The following is a 19,692-nucleotide window of genomic DNA, read 5'->3' on the forward strand; positions in this document are numbered from 1 at the left end:
CTTAAAATTGCATTATATACAAATTGTTAGCGAAATAAAGTACAGTATTTTTTATAAAATTCATTAATCTATTTATATTATAAAACTACTTGGTTTAAAAAAAAAAACATTGCTGCTTAATAAAAACCAAGTGCCCTAAATTAGTTTTACTATATAAGTGTTTTATCGTCATTATTATTATAAATTATTATTGTTTCTGTATACTGTTTCTTGTAATCCCTATATTTTGTTGTACTTCTTGGGGACGAGTACCTTCGATGTATGCGTACTGTACCTGTATCGTGCAAGTATACCTACTACTGATGTAGGTACATGCGTGAGTAATAAGTATGTACTACTCGCATATACATAATAATATATATTATATATATATATATATATAATTGAATGTTTTAAGCGCTATATGCAATTGTTTATTATATAAACCCAATAAATTGGCCGAAACTGTTTACTTTTATATATTATATTTTTTAGAAAAATGCAATGCGTTTGTCGTCCGTTCTGTTTAACGAAGTCAACGTAGTCTTAAAATTTTTTTAGATACAACTACTCCATCGTTTCATTCAATATTCAAATACTACCTATTATTATTATTATTATTATTATTATTATTATTGTGTTGTTATCTTAAAGGCAGGGAGAGGGATAGACATCGATACAAAGGAAACGCTTCGATTTTCGTTTTCGATCGTTACATAACGACGACGGGCGAAAAAAAAGTGAAAGATATGGGCCACTTCGCGATATGACAAATCCAAAGGGTCGAGTTTATTTTTAATTGTCGAAATTGGACTTGGCCCAAACATGTCTGAGCGCCGGGACCACGTCGTAAACGAGCTGCATGCACGCACACAAACGGTTTTCCGTCTCCGGTGCGCGAGAACCGACTCGTGTGCGCGTCACCTTAATCGTCAAAGCCAAACGACAAGGTCTGTAAAAATACAATAAAAATAAAAACGAAGCTCGTTTGAAACGAATAAAGCGAAAAAATCTGTGCACGAATGATACTTGTTCCTGGACCCGTCAACGCGTAAGTCTCGTCGCGTGCCGAGTGCGACGATGGAAGAACCAGGTCGGTACCTATATATTATGATAATAAATGCATAATGATGACTATACAGTGTATCCCAAAAGTATCTCCGTAAATCACTGGCAAATCAATAGGTTAGGCCTCATCTAAAATATAAGAGTTATTGTACAACAGTATGATAGGTGCCGATGAACTAGGAGAAATGTATATACAAATCAATATTGTAATTTTCTTATAGATTTCTATTGAAAAAAAACAGCATTTAAATAATATTATATTGATGCGTCTCGGTCTGACAGAGATGCTCAGGTTGATACCGGATTTTTGGGAGACATTGTAAACTCGCCTATATCTGTGTTTATTTAATTTAATTTAATATGCATATGAATACTGTAGGGCGCCACTGAAACGACTCGTGTGGGGGCCTAGGAGTTCTAAATCAAATTATATAAATAGTAGGCATACAGAACATGATTAAATATTAAATTATCTTACACTAACGTTTGTTACTATTTTATTAATTCGACAGGAGACTCTTATAACAGTTATAACTTATAACTATTAGGCAATTTATTTTTTGAAAGAATTAATTGAAAGATTTAATATATTAAATAGTATTTCATTATTTTCATTACATACGTACCATAGTTTGGTGCCGATTATTTCAAAATGTCTACCAAAAGTGGCTTTTATTAGACTATTTTATGGGGAAATTGTTTTTTGAGTATCTACTGTGTTAATTTCAAATGATATTAGTTGTAATAAATTGAGGGTTTTAAAATATATATAACGATTATTTTTAGATAAATTGTCTTTTATACATTATAATACAATGTTGTGACTTAAATGCAAATGAAAATGTTTTGGTTTTTATTGTATTCAATAACTTTATCAATTTTGTAGAATAGCCGCAGAACAAAAATGCTTTAAATGATTTAAGATTTAACCCAGTGCCCCGAGGGAGAGAAAGAAAATGGATGAGTTGCCTCTGGCGGCAAATGTGTTGACAATTAGGTGTTAACAATTTTAACAATTGTTTTTTCGCAGTTTTTACTTAATTAAAAAACTTTACAAAATTATTAATAAACAAGAATTCTGAAAATAAAATAAAATTAAAATTAAACTTTTTGTTATATTATAGATAATATTCTCCAAAATTTAGTTTTTAAATCCAATGCCTATAAGGCCATAAATAAATACACTTTTAACTGTGTGGTTATTATTATACTTAAGACTCAACCCGGCCGGTTTTTGAAACTTTATAAAATTTGAAAGTTAAATTTTATATTTTAGTTACTACCTTAATTATAATACTTTTCACTAAACTACTGCCCGATCGCGATCCCTACTTAGGACGGAGGGGATTGATACGGTGTATTATATCAATGAAAATGACTTCACAGAAAAACTCTCACGCCATGTAGAATAGTCGGATTTCTTTTTTTATTTTATAATTTGAGATAAAAGAACTTTTTCCCGGCCTAAATTTTGATTTTACTTTAAATAATGCTAGAAAAATACGTTTGGAAAAGAACAATTATTGTACATTATTCAAAGGCATATATTATAGTTATAATTTTGAAAATCAGGCTTGAAGGCCAAAGTCCATGTGACCTGTAAAATATTTTCTTCTTTTAAATTAAAAAAAAAAATTACAAAATCCAGCTATTCTACAGGGCATGGGAGTTTTTCCAGTGAAACATAAATGTATGCTAAAAAACGCACCGGCTTCGACGCCCTTAATGTTTTGGGATTATAGTGGTAATATGGGATGGCATCATATTATGAGATGTATAATATGCCTACCAATTACCATTGGCTGTCAGATTTGTTGACCCAAAATACGCTGTTTTAAATTTTAATCGCATTCAATTGTTTTTTGATGTCGGACAAATCCAGTCATCATAAACAAACGTGTTTTGCTACATTATACTTGAGTAATATTTTTATATTAGATTCGTGTAAATCAGTGTCCTACGGCAAGGATGGGCCGTATTATTCGACTCTGAACCGACCCGGCAGGTCTCCGTCGACCAGGTCCACCCCTTGCATGTCTACTTCGCGCAGATCTACCCCGGGCCGGTCTACATCGGGCAGGTCTACTTCGGTGTGCAGTAGATCTACCACGGACAGGTCGACGACTCCCGAAGCGCCGCCAGTTCCGCCGGCCACCTATCACTGGGAGGAAGTGAGAAGAAAACGGTCGGTGGGTGGGTACCCGTGGACGCATCTCAACAAACCGCCGTTCGACGAAAACACCTGGGTGAAGTACGAAAGGCAAGTACACCGTGTGCAGGCGTCAATCACGCCGACGACGACCCGTTAAAGTACGTTTGCAGTACTTACGTTTACTTTGGTTTTAATGGAAAACAAATCAAATAAAACCTATATACCAGCTATACCGCAGCTGTATAATTTATATATTGCACTCCATACGAGATGTCGAAATGCGTGCCAAACCGTTCGTCGCTATCTCCTGTTGTCGTAGGCGTTTCGTTCGAAAAACAATGCCAAATCGAAAATAAAATTTGATTTCCGATGAAATTGAAAAAAACTGTTTAACATTTTAAATTGCGAGTTTGTTATGTGTCCCTACCTACATGCAGCTGCGGTGAAGCCTACAACTTATCAAGTATTTGGTTCTGCAGGTCGAGTATATATTGTGTTGAAAACAAAATGTCTCAACCTTGATAACAATAATAATGACACATCAATACAATTCCTTTAAAGTGTTTATGACGTCAGATAAACATAATATTACCTATATACCTTACGGCTATACCTAATAATAATTATACAATAATAATTTCCATAAACATTTCACACGATCTTCAGTTCTATAACGCATGTCGCACGTGGTACGCGTTAATACGTTTATACTATATATATATTGTTTACTATATGACAGAGCGAATTTATATTATATTTTCTATACCTACTTACAATTTATTATTGAACACTATTTTATATTCAAGTCGCAATAGTTTTTAGGCTATTATTCTCGTTTCCTGTCTTACTATAGACTACCTACTCGTGTGTCCTATATAGTTGTATATAGATGACGTCTTCGCCGGATGTTTATGACAATAATGCATGATCTAATAACGATATTATATGTACTAAAGACATTTTTTTCAAACATATTCGTCTATATCGAATAAACTTATCGATTGCATGTACAACATTATACTATATGTATGTATAACGTGGATAAATTATTTCGATAGAGATGATTTCGATCTCGATATTTTAATCAATTTAAGACTGAGTCCATTGACACTCGTGTGGCTATTATATATTAATAAATACCTGCAGCAGACTGCCGCGGTACATATGTGTACCATTTGGCTGTGTAAAATGACAAAAATCTCAACTATATTGGCCCAGAGATGATATTAGTTGGAACTTGGTAGTGAGAAAAAAAAACGAATACTCTTCTCGTCTGAATATTCGGGTTATGCCGGACGGCCAAAACACATTTGGCAACCGTTGCGGCAATTTCGATTTTTCTATTCGTAAAATCGAGCTCGATTGTGTAGCGCATGACGGCGATGTCGAAACCGGGGAATGTAGTAGTCTTACGACGATTCAGTGTAGTCCGGAAGTCATTTGCGGCCGCTGGTCTTCCGACACCATTGAACACCGGATAATATTTCCTCCAAAGATGCCAGTTACAATGTTGAGTTCGTAATTAACTTGAGAATTAGTACTGCATGACTTAATATAGGACAAGTCCAGGAATGGGGTGAGTATACAACGCCATTAAATTGATCAGATACATCTAACGAACCAAAAATAGAGAAATATTTAAAGTACTTATAAATGATTAAGAAATTACTAAATTAATAAATATTTGGTTAAAAATTGTGTTGTTGTTATATTTAGGTGTTGGTATTTTAATATGTAATATTTTATAAGACATCTAATTAATAAGCATAATTTTACAGCTATAAGTCTAGCATTTTTAGTAGGTACACATTTTTTTTTTATAGCTATTCTATATTTATACAACATTCGTTACGAACACATTATAAACTTTGAGTACTACAATATATCAATAAAACAATGCATTTTAATTATTTAACATGTGGGTATATAATTTACGTTTTTACGTTGAACGTCATGTTATCTCGCATCAGTACGTCAATTTTAAATATTTTATCGTCCGTTAAATGAATAAATTAAAAAAAAATGATACTGTATAGTATACACTATATAGGTACACGACGAATCCTAACCACTCTACGTCTCTAAGTCTACTTTTAGCTCCGGACCAACAGACACCTATAAATAAGTTTTCGCTCTCTCACGAGAAGATTCTTGGCATGTCGAATCCTCTGTCTCTGTTATTGTCGCCAAATAATAAATAAATTTAACCCTTCTGTCGTTACGCCGGTTTTTTTCCGGCGCCGTTCGCACGTGAATCAGCCATTATTTTTGAAACAAATATTCAAAATATGTTTGATGCGATAATATTTTGGCGATTTCTTGATAACGTTAATTTTTTTTAGGGATCATGTATACGAACCTGTGACACCAGCCGCTGGCGCTGACCGGAAATCTCCTCCCGTCGTGAATCCGATAAAAGACGATAACCGTCATTTTCTACGCATACCATTGACGGAAGAACTCGTAATGGCCGACGATACAGGTTCGGAACCAGAAAGCGAACAACAGCATCATCGACGACGACGACCTAACGGAGAGGAAGAAGACGACGAGGAAGACGACGAAGACGACGACAACGATGACGATGACGAAGACAACGACGAAGAAGATAATGATGAAGACGGAAATGATGATAGAAAAAATGTAAGATCGGACGAATCGATTTATGAGGGTGAAAACGAAAACTCGTCTTTGGGTGATGTAGAGTCCGGTAACACGCGTATGAAGGTGTTCCAGCAAAAAGTCAAAGTCAAAGCGGACATATTGCGCACCAAATTGCAAGGGGTGACTAAACGGAAGCCCAAGCAAAAAATAGTCGTGGACACGCCCAACGGTGAAAAGTCTCGCCGCAAGTTTGGCCAGTTCGCCACTCTGCCGAAAAAGTTCACATTCAATGCACCCAAAGTGAACTTCTCAACGGCTTTTGGGCACTTCTCCCGGAGATCCATGGACCCAAATGAATCTAGCACAGATGAGACGAAGAGTGTTCGGGATGAGACGAAGAATGGTCGGGATGAGACGAAGAATGGTCGGGAAGAGACGAAGAGTGGTCGATTCTCGTTGCCGCGTTTTGGACTATCCAGGACATCGTCGGAATCTCCGAAACCATCAAAATCCTTAAAAATCGGTGGTTCTCGGCTGTCTATACCAGGTTTCCGGCCGCGCACTTGGTCAGACGCGTCCAAGGTGTCGAAACCCGACAGCCCGAAACCGGACATCTCGAAACCTCGAATAATGGATTTCGGTACTTACCCGAGAATATTTTCGAAACGCAGGAAAACCAACGTGATGAACAAAGCAAAAACTCCACCACTGTCGTCCGATGGAGGAGAGCCAGAATCAAACAACTACAAGCGAAAGGACTCTTTCCATCGGCGTTTCTTTCGGTCACACAAAGAGTCAACGCCGGCTCCGACGGAAGAACAGACCGCCACGCTGGCTGTAGAAGAAGAGCTGGACGAGCCACCGCTGCAGGTATCTAAGGAATCGTTGGCTGAATTCGGTGACAGCGATCTACAGGAAGTGATATCGCTAAGCGACGACTGCAGTCGACCAAAGGACACGAAGAGCTTGTCCGAGCACCGACCGGGAGTAATCGAGGAGATTGATTCCGATGAGTTTTTCCTCCGTGAAAAAGGTCTAAGTCGTGGTGACGTGCATATCAGCAATTACCTGTCGTCGGAGATCAGAGACGTGTTCAGGTCGAACCGGACACGGTCCGTGGAAGGTGTTAATGACAACAACAACGGCGGGAATGCTAGAAACAACCGCGACTCCAGTAGCGGTATCGCCACGCCCGTTAGACCGTCGCGGACCAATTCGTTGAGGAGACCTAACCGGCAAACTACAGCAGACGTGAACTCTGAGCGATCTTATGTCGCGGATCGGTTCAGCACGATGCCAAAATCGTTCGGTGGCACCAGGTCGTTGAAGAAACCGGAAGACGATACTCCTGAGAACATAATCACCAGTCAGACGTTTGAACCGTCTCAAAATCCCGTGCTGCCGTCGGGAGTGCCCTGGAGGACTTCCGGTAGGCAAACGGTCGCTGCCACGGTCACATGCATGCCGCCAAAACCACCGACCAGACAACGCATGTCCAAGTTTTCCACGTTTGACACGCGGTCGATGATTGATTTGTCCAGAAAGAGAAGCCAGTCACAAATCGTAAGTATTCATTATATATGGTACATACATACCGTTTACTACTTTTTAAAATAGGCAACTTTTAAATTTGTATACACTAGGCACACCCACGTTTTATCGATATAGCACGGCAGTCTAAACTTTTTTTATTTATACTTTATTTTAAGAGCTGTTGTCTTAAACGAATGAGCTTGACTGATATTTAACAGAATACACTGTTTACGTTATAAATAATCGTTTATTGTGGTAAAATATAGAAAACCAAAATACCAATAACTAATATCCGAAAGCAAAATTAAACAAATAAATAAATAAATATCAAACAAATATTTAGTAGATCACCAAAAAGCTGTTAACAATTGTTATTTATTAGGATAACCCATATATATATTATATACTGGCTATACGATTAATTTGATTTATTAACTTTCTACCGACTACTTCGTGAATATATGTTGTGTTTATTATAATTTATAAGCAAATTGCAAATACTCTAATGAAAGATGCGTTACCGCTAAGTAGTATATGTTCTATGTATATGCCTATATTTTTGTGATTTTTGAGAAGCGCGTTTTGATTTACATACTTTTAAAAAAATTGCAAAAATATAGCTCAGTAAGCTATGCATGTTTTGTGTAATGCAAAAAAGTTAAAAGTAAAGTTGTTTTATTTTCTTGTTGACATATTTATAATTTTAGATTCCAAACAGAGCAATAGAAATAGGTACATTGGTTTTTCAATGCGTTTTATTTTACTGCTGTAGTTAGTAAACGCTAATTTTATATAAGGATATTTGCTCCAATCATCAACATCGAGGGTGGTTACTGGTAGCATTTTTTGGCCTTTAGCTATTAAATGAGAAATTTAAAAAAAAAGTTAAAAAGTATATAAAATAATATAACTATTTTTAGAAAATTCAGTTTTCTACTTTGGACCCCTAAACAATTTGTACTATTCGCACCTTTGAAACACGATTTAATAATTCAATTTTAATTTAACATTTTTTTTTTTCGTCACAGGGATTCCAGCCGTCAATGAACTTTTCAGAAACCGTGCCAAAAGCGCCGATGCGTCGGTCCAGAACTTCGTTAGCCGGTTCCGATCACGATATTTCGGTGGCGATGGCCGATTGTGGGAGCCGGCCTTCGTGGGCTGTCAACAACGGCGGCGCAGGAGTGCCGACACCACCGTTGCGCCGATCGCGGATGTCGCTGTCGGTGGACGCAGACGTCGAAGAGCGGTCGGCAACGGCCGCTTACGCGGTAAACGGCAGTGCGTCCGCGAGGTCCGCCGGCTCCACGCCTCCCCGGCCACCCCCACCGCGGTCGACAACAACTACGTCTTCCACGGTCGCGGGCTACGCGACGGTGGACAAGTCGTCTCAATCCTCCGCGACACTACTGTTACCGCCACAGTCACCGATGCGGCACAGACGGAAAAAATCATATGACGTAATCAAAAGCCAAGAGTTTGGAGCGTTCTTCACCATACCGAGGTCGTACAGCTACTGCGACAGGAATGCACGACCGTCCACCACTGCAGCAGACACCTCCAACGCCGCTAAACTGCCACCGCCATCGAGACCCGCGCGAGCCTACAACACTCTGGGGCCATCTCGACCGCTCCGGCGCCGGTTACCGGTCAGCGAACACGAGTATGGCGACGTGGCCGATGACGGCAGTGGCCACCACCACAATGGCGGTGGCGACGACGACGACAGAAATGACGGGACGGCTAAAGCGGCGGCAGCGTTGTGCTCGGGCGACGTGATCGAAAAGATGAAACTTCGGCCGTTGCCGTCACCGCCGCCACCGCCGCGCAAGTCGAGGGCGGCCGACGACACTGCTACGCCCGAACCCCAACGGCGCAGGAACACCGATTCGGCCCTGGTTCCTTTTTTAGATCGGCGAGAAACGTCTGCAACATCGTCTAGCGATTTTTTTGCCGACGTTTCTCGTGCGCTTCTCGCGTCTGCGGCCAAAAACGCTGTTGCTAACTGAGCTGACGACGTGTCCGTAGCCGTTCAGACCGACCCGTCACCAGCAGCTGATGATTACGCGTCGGACGATCATCGCGATGACGGATCCTGCTGTTCAGCCGATTCGTATGACCGGTCGTCGAAGTTTACTACTGCAGCAGTAGGAGGAGCAACATCTCGACATCTCGCTCCGAAAACCCTGACCGTCGCCGCCACTGACCGACCCAGGACCCGGTCATCGTCTCAGGCCACCGAGTACGTTGACCGGCCGACCTCCGGCATGTCGGTAACCGCAGCAGACGACTGCAGCTGTAACGGTTACGCGATGGTGTCTGACGCAGCCGCTACAGGCGGTGTCGCTGCAGTGCGAGCGCAACGCATAACAGTCGAGGAGCTGCAAGTAGGGAGGATGATCGTGGCCGACATACTCGGGCAGCGAATGGCCGTCGATGACATGTCCGGATCGAGTCTGAAGATCGCTCAGTTTGCCGCTGCGGCTCAGCATCCATCTCTGCAGCAGGACGCCACCGCCGCCGTCCAAGCCGCACCTTCAGGTGCAGACGACCCGATAACGCACGTGCCGCTGTTGCAGGACGACAACGCGTCGGTTCAGTCTTCGCGCGTGTCGTCCATGTACCCGGAAGTGGATTCGGACGAGGACCGGGCCAGTGTGTTGGCCGCGCCCACGCCACCGCGCCGACGCAGCAAACCTCCGTCCTCGCCTCGTTCACCCGTCACCACCGACCACCACCACGACCAGGGAAAAAACGGCAGGCCACCGGGAACCGTTGGCGCCGTTGACCTGTCCACCGCCGACCCGTCCATCACCGAGCTCAGCTGTCAGCTGTTCCGGTTGTGTCACTCGAACGTGTGCAGCCTGTTCACTAAAGTCGTCCAGCAAGTGGTCCCCGAGGATACGGAGAAGCGGCGCGACCTGCAAGCCGCCTTGTGTTTCCTGAGCATCATACTCGCCGGTCTACTGATCCTAGGCTTCGGCAACGAGAAGACCATACACCACCACCACTGGGACTTTCAATTTCCCCCCAATCAGTAGCCCCACGCATGTTGGGGGTTGTTGCGCTACTGTCGTTATTGTTATTGTTGCTAACCGATCGTTGTTTCTTTAAGTTTTGCATTTCGATATTTTAATATTCAATTATTGTATAGCACGATTGTTAAAAATATCTTTACTCTATAAACAACAGTCGTTTTAGTCATTGACCGGCTGGTAAAAGATAATTTTTAGGGCTTAAATTCAAAACACTTAACACTTACGGTTTTTGTTTATGTACCTACCTAACTTTTCCTAGCGGTTTCGTTTTACTCAATTCTTGTTCTAACCTATTTCTGCAACACATTGCAGTTGTTGTTTCATTAAAAAGGTTAACCGCTAACAGTAAATAATTACTGTTTTACTCCACAGTGGCAGTTAGAACACAAATATTATATAGGTAGGTTAGGTTATGTATTGACTAGGGGTACTTCAAACTTTGTACGAATATTAAAAAATGTTTATTAATTAATTAAAAATTTGAATGATATTCCGTTATTTTATGTTTAACGATGTAACACAGAGTGAATTCAAAATGCTCTCAATTACTCTTAATATTTAGATTAGAATAAACCTATTTATAAAGTTAGGTTTAACCGGTCCAAGAAGAAATTATGAAATAAACTATTAAGATTTATTCATAGCCAGTATTATTAAATGCAATTTATTTATATCCCTACATTAGCATATTATAATGTAAGAAATCACAAATTTTGGACAAAAATAAAACAAGATTGATCAGATCATAACAGTTCTATAACAGTATAACTACTACTAAGTCAGTAGTCACGTAACTATACCGGTTATGTACCAAATACCAACTCATAAAGATGAAATCATCAAATATTTAAAATTTAATTTATATAAGTAATTAGGCATTTCCGATACAAATATTATTTTATTTATTGAAGGTTTTGTTTCATTATGGATTTATAAGGAGATATATCCAAGACTATCATCATTATTTTTAATTTGTATGATTATCTACAGATATTAGTTAGATTAAAAATCTCCATTGCTACATAATTAACTAAAACCTCAAAGCAATATTTTTTATTATAAACTATGTGTTTGTGAACTAAAATAGTAGTTACAAAACTTATTTTCCAATGTCATAGTTATTGAGTTCTATGTTTTAGTTTACAACAAATTAATTCATAAAATAAACAGCAATACTTTTTTTAAATAAAATAGTTTATAAAAATTACATCAATATAATAAATTACATGAATATATTTTTTTAACACTCAGTCTATCATTAAAAAATCTTTATTATAAATAATTAAAATCTAAAATAAGTAAAAACAAGTTCTTAAAATAAATCATCATATGTTACCAGCGATCGATCGTCTCGTTGATTTCCTTTTTGTGATTTATTAGTAGCTGGAATTAAAAAATTATACACATAAGTTTTGACAATTAAAAGCTGTACATCTATATTATGTTGAACCATTTAATTTTTATTCTTTTTATTCAATCATATCTGATGTTCAAACATTTTTAAACCATATTAAAATTGTTGCAAGACAAAATAATATGTACACATAACTACATAATATATTTACATTAAAGGTTCCAAAATTGTAATCTTTTATGTATCAAATGTTGTAATATAATAATGTTATAGGTAGTGTGCTAGAAGAAGTGTTCAACAACTAATTCATAATTATATTATATATTTTATCATTCAGATATTTTTATGAATTTAATAAAAGTAAAAAAAAAATCTAAACTGTGATATTTTTTAAAATCAAAAACTTGGTAATTAATTATACAGAGTAATTCACAAAGCATACTCAGTGCTCATCCCAATTTTCCCTTTTATAATGAATTTATTAAAAATTTAGTTTGTAATTTGTAAGTATACCTATGGGCTATGGACTATATTTTCAAATATTTTTAGTTTTATACCATTTAAGGGATATCTTATACCAATGCTAAGTTCATTTTTTAAATCAAAACCAACTTTTTCTGATGTAATTGTGTTATACGTCCTGTATACAAAATAGCATAGCAAAGAGAGGAAGGTATGGTGGCACCTAGTAATAATAATTTGACCATTTGAAAATTGAACGCACAAGATATGAAACGAAGCTTGTCACTCATTGAAATATTATTAATAAATGTTTTTTACATGACCATAGATTTTACAAACGGTAAGGAAAAATGGCCAACCATGGCAAGCCACTCAAATAACAATTCAATTTCTGTAGTTTCATAATTTAACCAAGACAATAAATTATATGTAGTGTACTGAAGGAAAACAAATAAACATAGGTTTAGTCCAGGCACATCAGAAGCACGTGGTAAGTCGTAACACCACTCAAAAGTCTAAATGTAATTATATACTTTTAATAGATATGCTCTTTATTTATAATAGACAAAACTAGAAAATAATTGTATGCAGTAATGACAAATTTAAAACGTAGGCATATTTATCACATTTTGTCAATTTAAGGAAAAATGTACATAATACATAATGTATACATATTTGAGAAAAAAGAAGTTGGTATCATTAAAGGATTTATTCCTCCTGAATATTAATTTAAATAAATATAAATAAACTAATGGCCCTTGCTGCCGAGTAGTATTTTAGATGAACAAAAAAAAATATATATATAAAGATAGTTTACACATTAAATTCAATATTGAAATACAGTTTAATTAAAAAATCAATCTATACTGTAAAAATGTATTAAGTTCAAACTTATATGTATATTTTTCTCCAATTTTTACATTGCACAAATCATTATGTAAAACTACAAACTAAGAAAATAATTTTTTATATTATTAATAAACATTTTAAATTAATTATCACCAACTGTGCCTATATAGAAATACACTATATAATATAGACCTAATTAATATTAAGTATTCTAAATATTGAATAAAAATTTGAAATTATTAATAAACCGCTTACCAATGGCATTCCATGAATTAATTCCTTTATCGCCAAATTCAATAGGCTGATTTCGTGAGATTGAAACTTTTAATTTAATACCAGAGACTGTAGTGGCGTTCATCTATATAAACATTAAACATATGTATGGATAGTAATAGAACATTTGTATATAATACAAATTTAGAATATTTAGAATTAATTACTTGAGATACTGCTTTATCAGCAGTTTCTGGGGAGTTGAATGTGATGAACCCTCGACTAAAATAAAATTTGTTTTATGAATTCGATTTTTAAGTAAGTAAAATATTAAAAAACTCACTTTTTTTCTATTTCCATGGATATATTAATTATTGTACCAAATTTACTGAATGTGGACCTTAAAAATTCTTCAGTCATTGAACTACTTCCTCCAACAAATATAGTGATGTCCTTACGAGTAGGTTGTTCGGGAACTGGTTCTGGTGAGCTTGGAGCTGGTGGAGTGGTTTTAGAAGTGGAAGAAACAAAACTACTATACAAATTCTGAAAACATAAGCAATTTTAAATACATAACTCGTACATAACTAAAACTGCGGATTATTCCAAGGTGATATAATATTACACATACAGAGAATTTAGTGGTTGGAGTCGCTTTAGGAGTGCTATCTGGAATGACATCAGTTTTGATGACCGGTGAAGCTGCTGAAAAGGGTTGATAGCTACTTAAAGCCTGAGTAGTGATCAACAATTTGCGTTCCATTCCACAAGGTCTCTTAAAAGATTCCTGGTCTGTACGATTGGGTACTTTTTTTATCGGTCCTATAGCACCAGACTTCAATAGTTTTTTCGCTATTTCCCTTGCATCACGAGCTGTTTCTTTGGGCCTTTTGGGATTGAGTACAGGTGAAGGCTCAGGTTCAGGTCGAGGTGTTTTTTGCACTTGCAATGCTTTTTTCTGGATAAAGTGAGAATACAAGTTAAGCACGGAGAGCTATAATCCGACGTTTGAATATGAACAAAATTACCTTTTTTCTCAATTTTTGATACTTGTTTTGCAGCATGAGTTCTTCTTCAGTCAGATTCGTCGGAAAGTGTAAGTACACCATCTCGACGCACGATTATTCGGATGTTAATATGCGATTTACGATAAAACTGAAAGACTACCGTAGTCTTCTATTGCAGTATTGCACTAATAAGTAATGAGTGATCACTGATCACAGTTTGAATATTGCTTGAAAAATCAAAAAATGCATTAGCCGATATTTTTCCATCCGTTTGGCGTTTGCAGACGATAACGGAAAGTAAACAAATATGATACCATTATCAGCGTCTACGATGATGAACACGAGCCGATCCATAGAGTAATATTACTCTATGAGCCGATCACTGCAGCTAATTCCACTCCTCACGCGCATGCGCGCACCATAAACTACCATCAACATGCCTTTAAGGACCGTGAAACAAAAAAAAAATCATTTTTTTTATACCTTAGTCTAATATTAGAAATTAAAACTGAATTATACTTCTTTTCAAAAAATGATCCGATCACTCCTGTAGTCCTGTGTCAAATAACGATCGTACGTATACGCATGACGTCACTGGTGCGCACGGAGTTGTGCCGCCGTATTATTTTAGGCGGTAGATATTTACATGGTGTATTATAAACACGTAATTTCTAATTTATCTATACGACTGTCGACTATACTTATTATTAATTAGTAATTATTAATTGTATCGTTAATACTTAATTTCATAGGAAATCGTGTATGTATTCCAGCATGTGTTGTGATGTACAAGATATTCGAAATAAATACCCTGAAAATAATGAAATATTCAAATATATACGTAAGTTTTAAAGAAAAACAGCAAATAAAAAATTTGAATAAATTTGAACACCAAATTAATTGTAATAAATAAGTTTGAATAAGATTAAACTCAGTATTTATTTTATATTTTAGTATTTTTTTCGGCTGAAGAATGACAAATATGACAATTGATAATATCCCATAGACGATAGACCCTGGTTTGATGTTCATGTTATTCAAATAGAATTATCTAATATGATATAAATGACTTTTAATGTCAATAATAATAAATGATAACATTATATCGTCACAGAAATTAATTCAGTCTTATATTTTGTATGTTTGAATGAATGCACCATATAAACATATTGTACCGCGTAAAATATTACGGCGGCACCAATCCGTGCGCACCAGTGACTTCACGCGTATACGTAGGATCGCTATTTGACACAGAAGGAGTGATCGGATCATGTTTTTGAAATGACGAACAATTTAGTTTTCATTTCTAATATTATACTTAGGTATAAAAAAAATAATTTTTTTGTTCCATGGTCCTTTAAAATTGAAAATGCCAAAATCAATCATTCATCTCCTCCACAAACCATAGTGTCCACTGACAAACCATTTCTTACCATGGTTTAAATCATTAGTTTAGGAAAGATAATTTCAAATTTTGTTAAAATTGTATTAGTTTGTAACAATAAAATATTATATAATGAAATAAATGCAATTTTATGTATGTATACTTACAGAGTTACAGTCAAATTACCTAAAAATGGAATTGTCGCAAAAAAATGTACCCAATTATTCAAACAATAGGTATGTGGGCATAAGAATAATTGATTTAGTCACCTGTATCCAGGGGCGGAGTGGCTCAACAATTCTTACCGGGCAAATAGATATTTTCAGGCCACCTAAATTTATTTCAGGCCATTTTTTTCAAATTTAATTTCTTACCATTTATTGTCTTATTGCTAGATCCTAGATGTGTGCTTATCATTTTTTGATTGGGTGGTGAAGTATAAAACAATTTAATAATATTGGTGGTTCACATATCACATTATTAATTTGTTTTCGTTGTTTTTAGTCATCAAAAATAGCTAAATATTTTTAATATTAACTATTTTCATCACACCAGGACCAGGCCACTTCTTATATAAGCAAGCCAGGCCACCGGGCATTGTCCCGGTTGCCCGGCGGGCCACTCCGGGCCACAAAATACATTTACAATACAAATATGAATGTACATAAAATAAAATGTACAAATATTTACACTTATTTGTGTATTTAAAACCAAAGCATGTTATGCTACAATTCATTTTTATTTTTTAATTCTTAATAAGTAACATGATAATTCAATATTCAATTTGTTTTAAGTATTAATAATTTAACATTGAATCAACACAATGTTAAATAAACATAAGTGCCTTTTTCTTAACTTATTTTTATGTTATCGACATACCTATTAATATATTCACAGTCCCTTCTGCTATTACTAATTTGGTTTAATAATGTATATTTAGATGCTATGAAGCAAACAAGTGAAGCTGTGACCAGTAATATAGATTTAAAAACATTAAAATCTGTTAAGGTAATGGTTGAAAAATTAGACTACAGTGTGTATGTTGATAATTTGCTTAAAATGAAATAAAATATTGGGGGAAAACTTTATAAAATTGGCTCAATGGTTTTCATTCTGAAAGTACTTCCTCTAATGCGAATCCGCAATTGATCTAGTTACAAAAAATGGTTTGCATAAAAACATATTAAAGATAATCCTTCAAATTAACATTAATTAAAAATTAAAGATATATTGGTCCAGCAGATATAAACAAACCAGAGCTACAAATATTCACCTAACCAACTTACTATTGCTCTACATTCATTAAAATATAATTTGGATACTGAGGTAAATAATGTTAGTTAAAAAGATATTTTTCAATCATAAAATTGCTTATTTTTTCATCACCTTAAATAATCAAAATTTAAAATTTGTGATTTAAAAATTACTAAATGATTAAAACATAATAATGTTATCGTTTCTGAAAAAAAAGTATAATAAAATGAGTGTTCAGTCAATGAATTCTAAAATTATCACTCATGCACTGAATAAACCATCTAAATCACTTTGAATTAAAATTAAAAGTTTAATACATGTGACATGAATCTAATTTTTGAGTTCAGAAATTGTTTACCGATTATGCCATATATTAAAAAAAACCAAAAGTCTATTGGCATTTCTATTATACTAAAATTTAGATTAGATTATTCAGACTCAAAACAATGAAATGTTTGTGTTACACAATTGTCTGATATAAAATAAAATCAATTATTTAACCTGAAAAAAAATCAAGAATACCAGTAAATTATATTTTGTCGAGCAGTGTTGTGTTACTAAACTAGATCACATGATTAAGGAGCTTATTAGAAATCTAAGAATTAGAATTTAGTTAAGTTACAATTATTATTGGTTACAATTAAGTTTATAATAATATATATTTTCTTGCAAATATGTTACTTCAGATCCAAACAAAACTATTTAATGAATATTAATATACACAACCATAAGTCTTAACCTTTCATATACCATCAGCAATCAGCATAATATTTTCCGAGTAATTACATATCCCAATTCCCAAGTAGAATTTGGATTATATTTTTTAATCGAAGATTTTATTGAATTACTTTTTCATTAAATTGTATTTATTTGATATTCATTATGGTAGGACTTAATGTTAGAGCTAGAGTTAAATTTATAGCAAGACTTATGGTAGTAATAATAAACAATATTTGTTTTCAAAATAACTTTACAAATGTTCCCATTTTCTAGTATTTTAATTTTAAACTAGATTGTGCCTAGATTTATGCCTTTATAACAAGAATATTGAAGTTGAATTACATCATATATTATAGCATTTGCTACTTATTATAGGATAGAGATAAAAATAGCAGAGTGGGCTATACATTTGTTTAATGCACCAGGGATTCTAAATATGAAATTGTACTTTGCTATTTTTTGCATATTTGAAGAATCTTAGAATTTTAGTGCTATTTTTAAAGTTTTGGTGCTATGTTTTGCTAATATTCTTAATTCAACGCTTTATTTTATATTTTTCATAAATCTCGTTTATATTGAATAAAAAATAGTATACATTTACGCTAATCAATAAGAAAAATCCCCTTGTCGAATATATTTATACATTTATTCTTTCTTATCTGTTATTGTTCCACATAATTGTATAATATAAAACACCGTCGACAGTCATACGTATTTCAACGTCAGTCGGTTCTCCGTATCCTTTAATTTCGTTTCATATATGTTTATTACTCGATGTGTATTATTAGTTTTTCTGTTCCGATATTAAACGTAAAATGCCAAATGATAAAACATCGAACTATTCTAGACTAAGATATTTTGTGTCCGAGTTTGGCGATGAGGTTTTTTCGGTTGACGCAAGTATTCTGTTTTGCAAATTGTGTGAATGTAAGGTTAATAGTGACAAAAAGTTTAACTTTACTCAATACTTCAAAACGGATAAACATTTAAAAGCCATTAATCGAGAGCAAAATAAAATTGAAAAGAAACAGCAGTTACTTACAAATATTCCACAAAAATGTACTTTTAATATCGATCTATTGAAAACTTTTATTTCTGCAAATATATCACTAAACAAGTTATCCAATGCAAAGTTTCGACAATTTTTAGAAAAGTTTACCTACAAAAATGAAAAAATCATATTCCAAACGAATGAACACTGAGAAAATTGTACGTTGATGATATTTACAATGAAATTATGGAAAAAATTAGAACTCAAGTAGCTAATAACCGCATCTGAGTGACTGGGTGAGTATCGATGAAACAACGGTTAGATTTATTTATTTATTTATTTATTTATATTTTTTAAAATAGCTTTAGTAACAACTAATATAGCTCAACAATTATAATTTTTGATGTTTTTAGGGCATGTATAAAGAGCATATTTTACTGTTTTTTTGGTCATATTATAGCGCATATTTTAGAATTTTTGGTGCTATAAAATCCGAACCCTGGTTATGAGTAATAACCAAATTATTAGAGACCTTAATCTTTTGTTCCTCTTTATTAACTTTGTATACTTGTCATATACTTTTTACAGATTATAATAAATTGTATAGTTTTATCTATGAATTAATAAGTGCAAGTGTGCAACTCAGGAGTCAGAATTCTAAAATGGGAAGTTTAATATTTAAATATGACTTGAGGGGGTGGGGCACATCTAATATTTATTTTTGAACTATACACAGTCGTCATTTTAACAACAAAAACACCCTAAAAGTAGATTTCTTGCCTAGTCATATATAATAATCATGCTAAATACCATTTAAAATGTAAATAACCAGTGCTTTAACACATATATGCATTAAATAATAAATTATAATAAAACTTGACTGCAATAATAGAATAACTTTAAAGTTTATTTTCAAACCCCCCTCTCCCCCATTGAAAAATTCTGCTTACGCCACTGCATTCTGGTACGAGCCAGTGGCTTAGGTATATAGTGTATAGGATTTAATTTCGGGATGAACACTTGAACCCGTAACAATGGAGAGGTCAAATATTCTCCATCGGTACCAGCTATTGAACAAATCACT

The 19,692-nt window shown here is 34.9% G+C and overlaps 2 protein-coding genes across 2 annotated transcripts; one reads left to right on the plus strand and one right to left on the minus strand.

Moving 5' to 3' along the window:
* Nucleotides 1-839: 839 nt before the first annotated feature.
* LOC111029060 lies at nt 840-10,864 on the plus strand. Its single transcript, XM_022307895.1, is given in 4 exon segments — nt 840-1,072; nt 2,986-3,307; nt 5,542-7,366; nt 8,365-10,864. Coding segments are annotated over 4 exon segments (4,173 nt in total). The 5' UTR covers nt 840-1,059; the 3' UTR covers nt 10,378-10,864.
* On the minus strand, nt 10,125-14,848 carry LOC111029061 (negative elongation factor E-like). The gene is made up of 7 exons (XM_022307896.1): nt 14,779-14,848; nt 14,281-14,699; nt 13,884-14,210; nt 13,596-13,798; nt 13,480-13,534; nt 13,295-13,397; nt 10,125-11,757 (listed from the first exon to the last, which is right to left on the minus strand). Exons 2-7 carry the CDS (start codon nt 14,359-14,361, stop codon nt 11,687-11,689), a joined length of 840 nt encoding a protein of 279 aa, XP_022163588.1. The 5' UTR covers nt 14,362-14,699; nt 14,779-14,848; the 3' UTR covers nt 10,125-11,686.
* Between the last annotated feature and the right edge of the window lie 4,844 nt (nt 14,849-19,692).

The sequence above is a fragment of the Myzus persicae genome, unplaced genomic scaffold, assembly GCF_001856785.1.
Source record: "Myzus persicae strain clone G006 unplaced genomic scaffold, MPER_G0061.0, whole genome shotgun sequence".
In the NCBI taxonomy this organism is placed as follows: Eukaryota; Metazoa; Arthropoda; class Insecta; order Hemiptera; family Aphididae; genus Myzus; species Myzus persicae.

Excerpts from the sequence above, each read along its gene's own strand:
- LOC111029061 (XM_022307896.1), bottom strand. The coding sequence starts at position 14,361 with ATGGTGTACTTACACTTTCCGACGAATCTGACTGAAGAAGAACTCATG. Across the intron at positions 13,799-13,883 it reads CTCCAACCACTAAATTCTCT|AATTTGTATAGTAGTTTTGT; the intron begins GTATGTGTAATA and ends TTATGTTTTCAG. Across the intron at positions 13,535-13,595 it reads TCCATGGAAATAGAAAAAAA|TCGAGGGTTCATCACATTCA; the intron begins GTGAGTTTTTTA and ends ATTTTATTTTAG.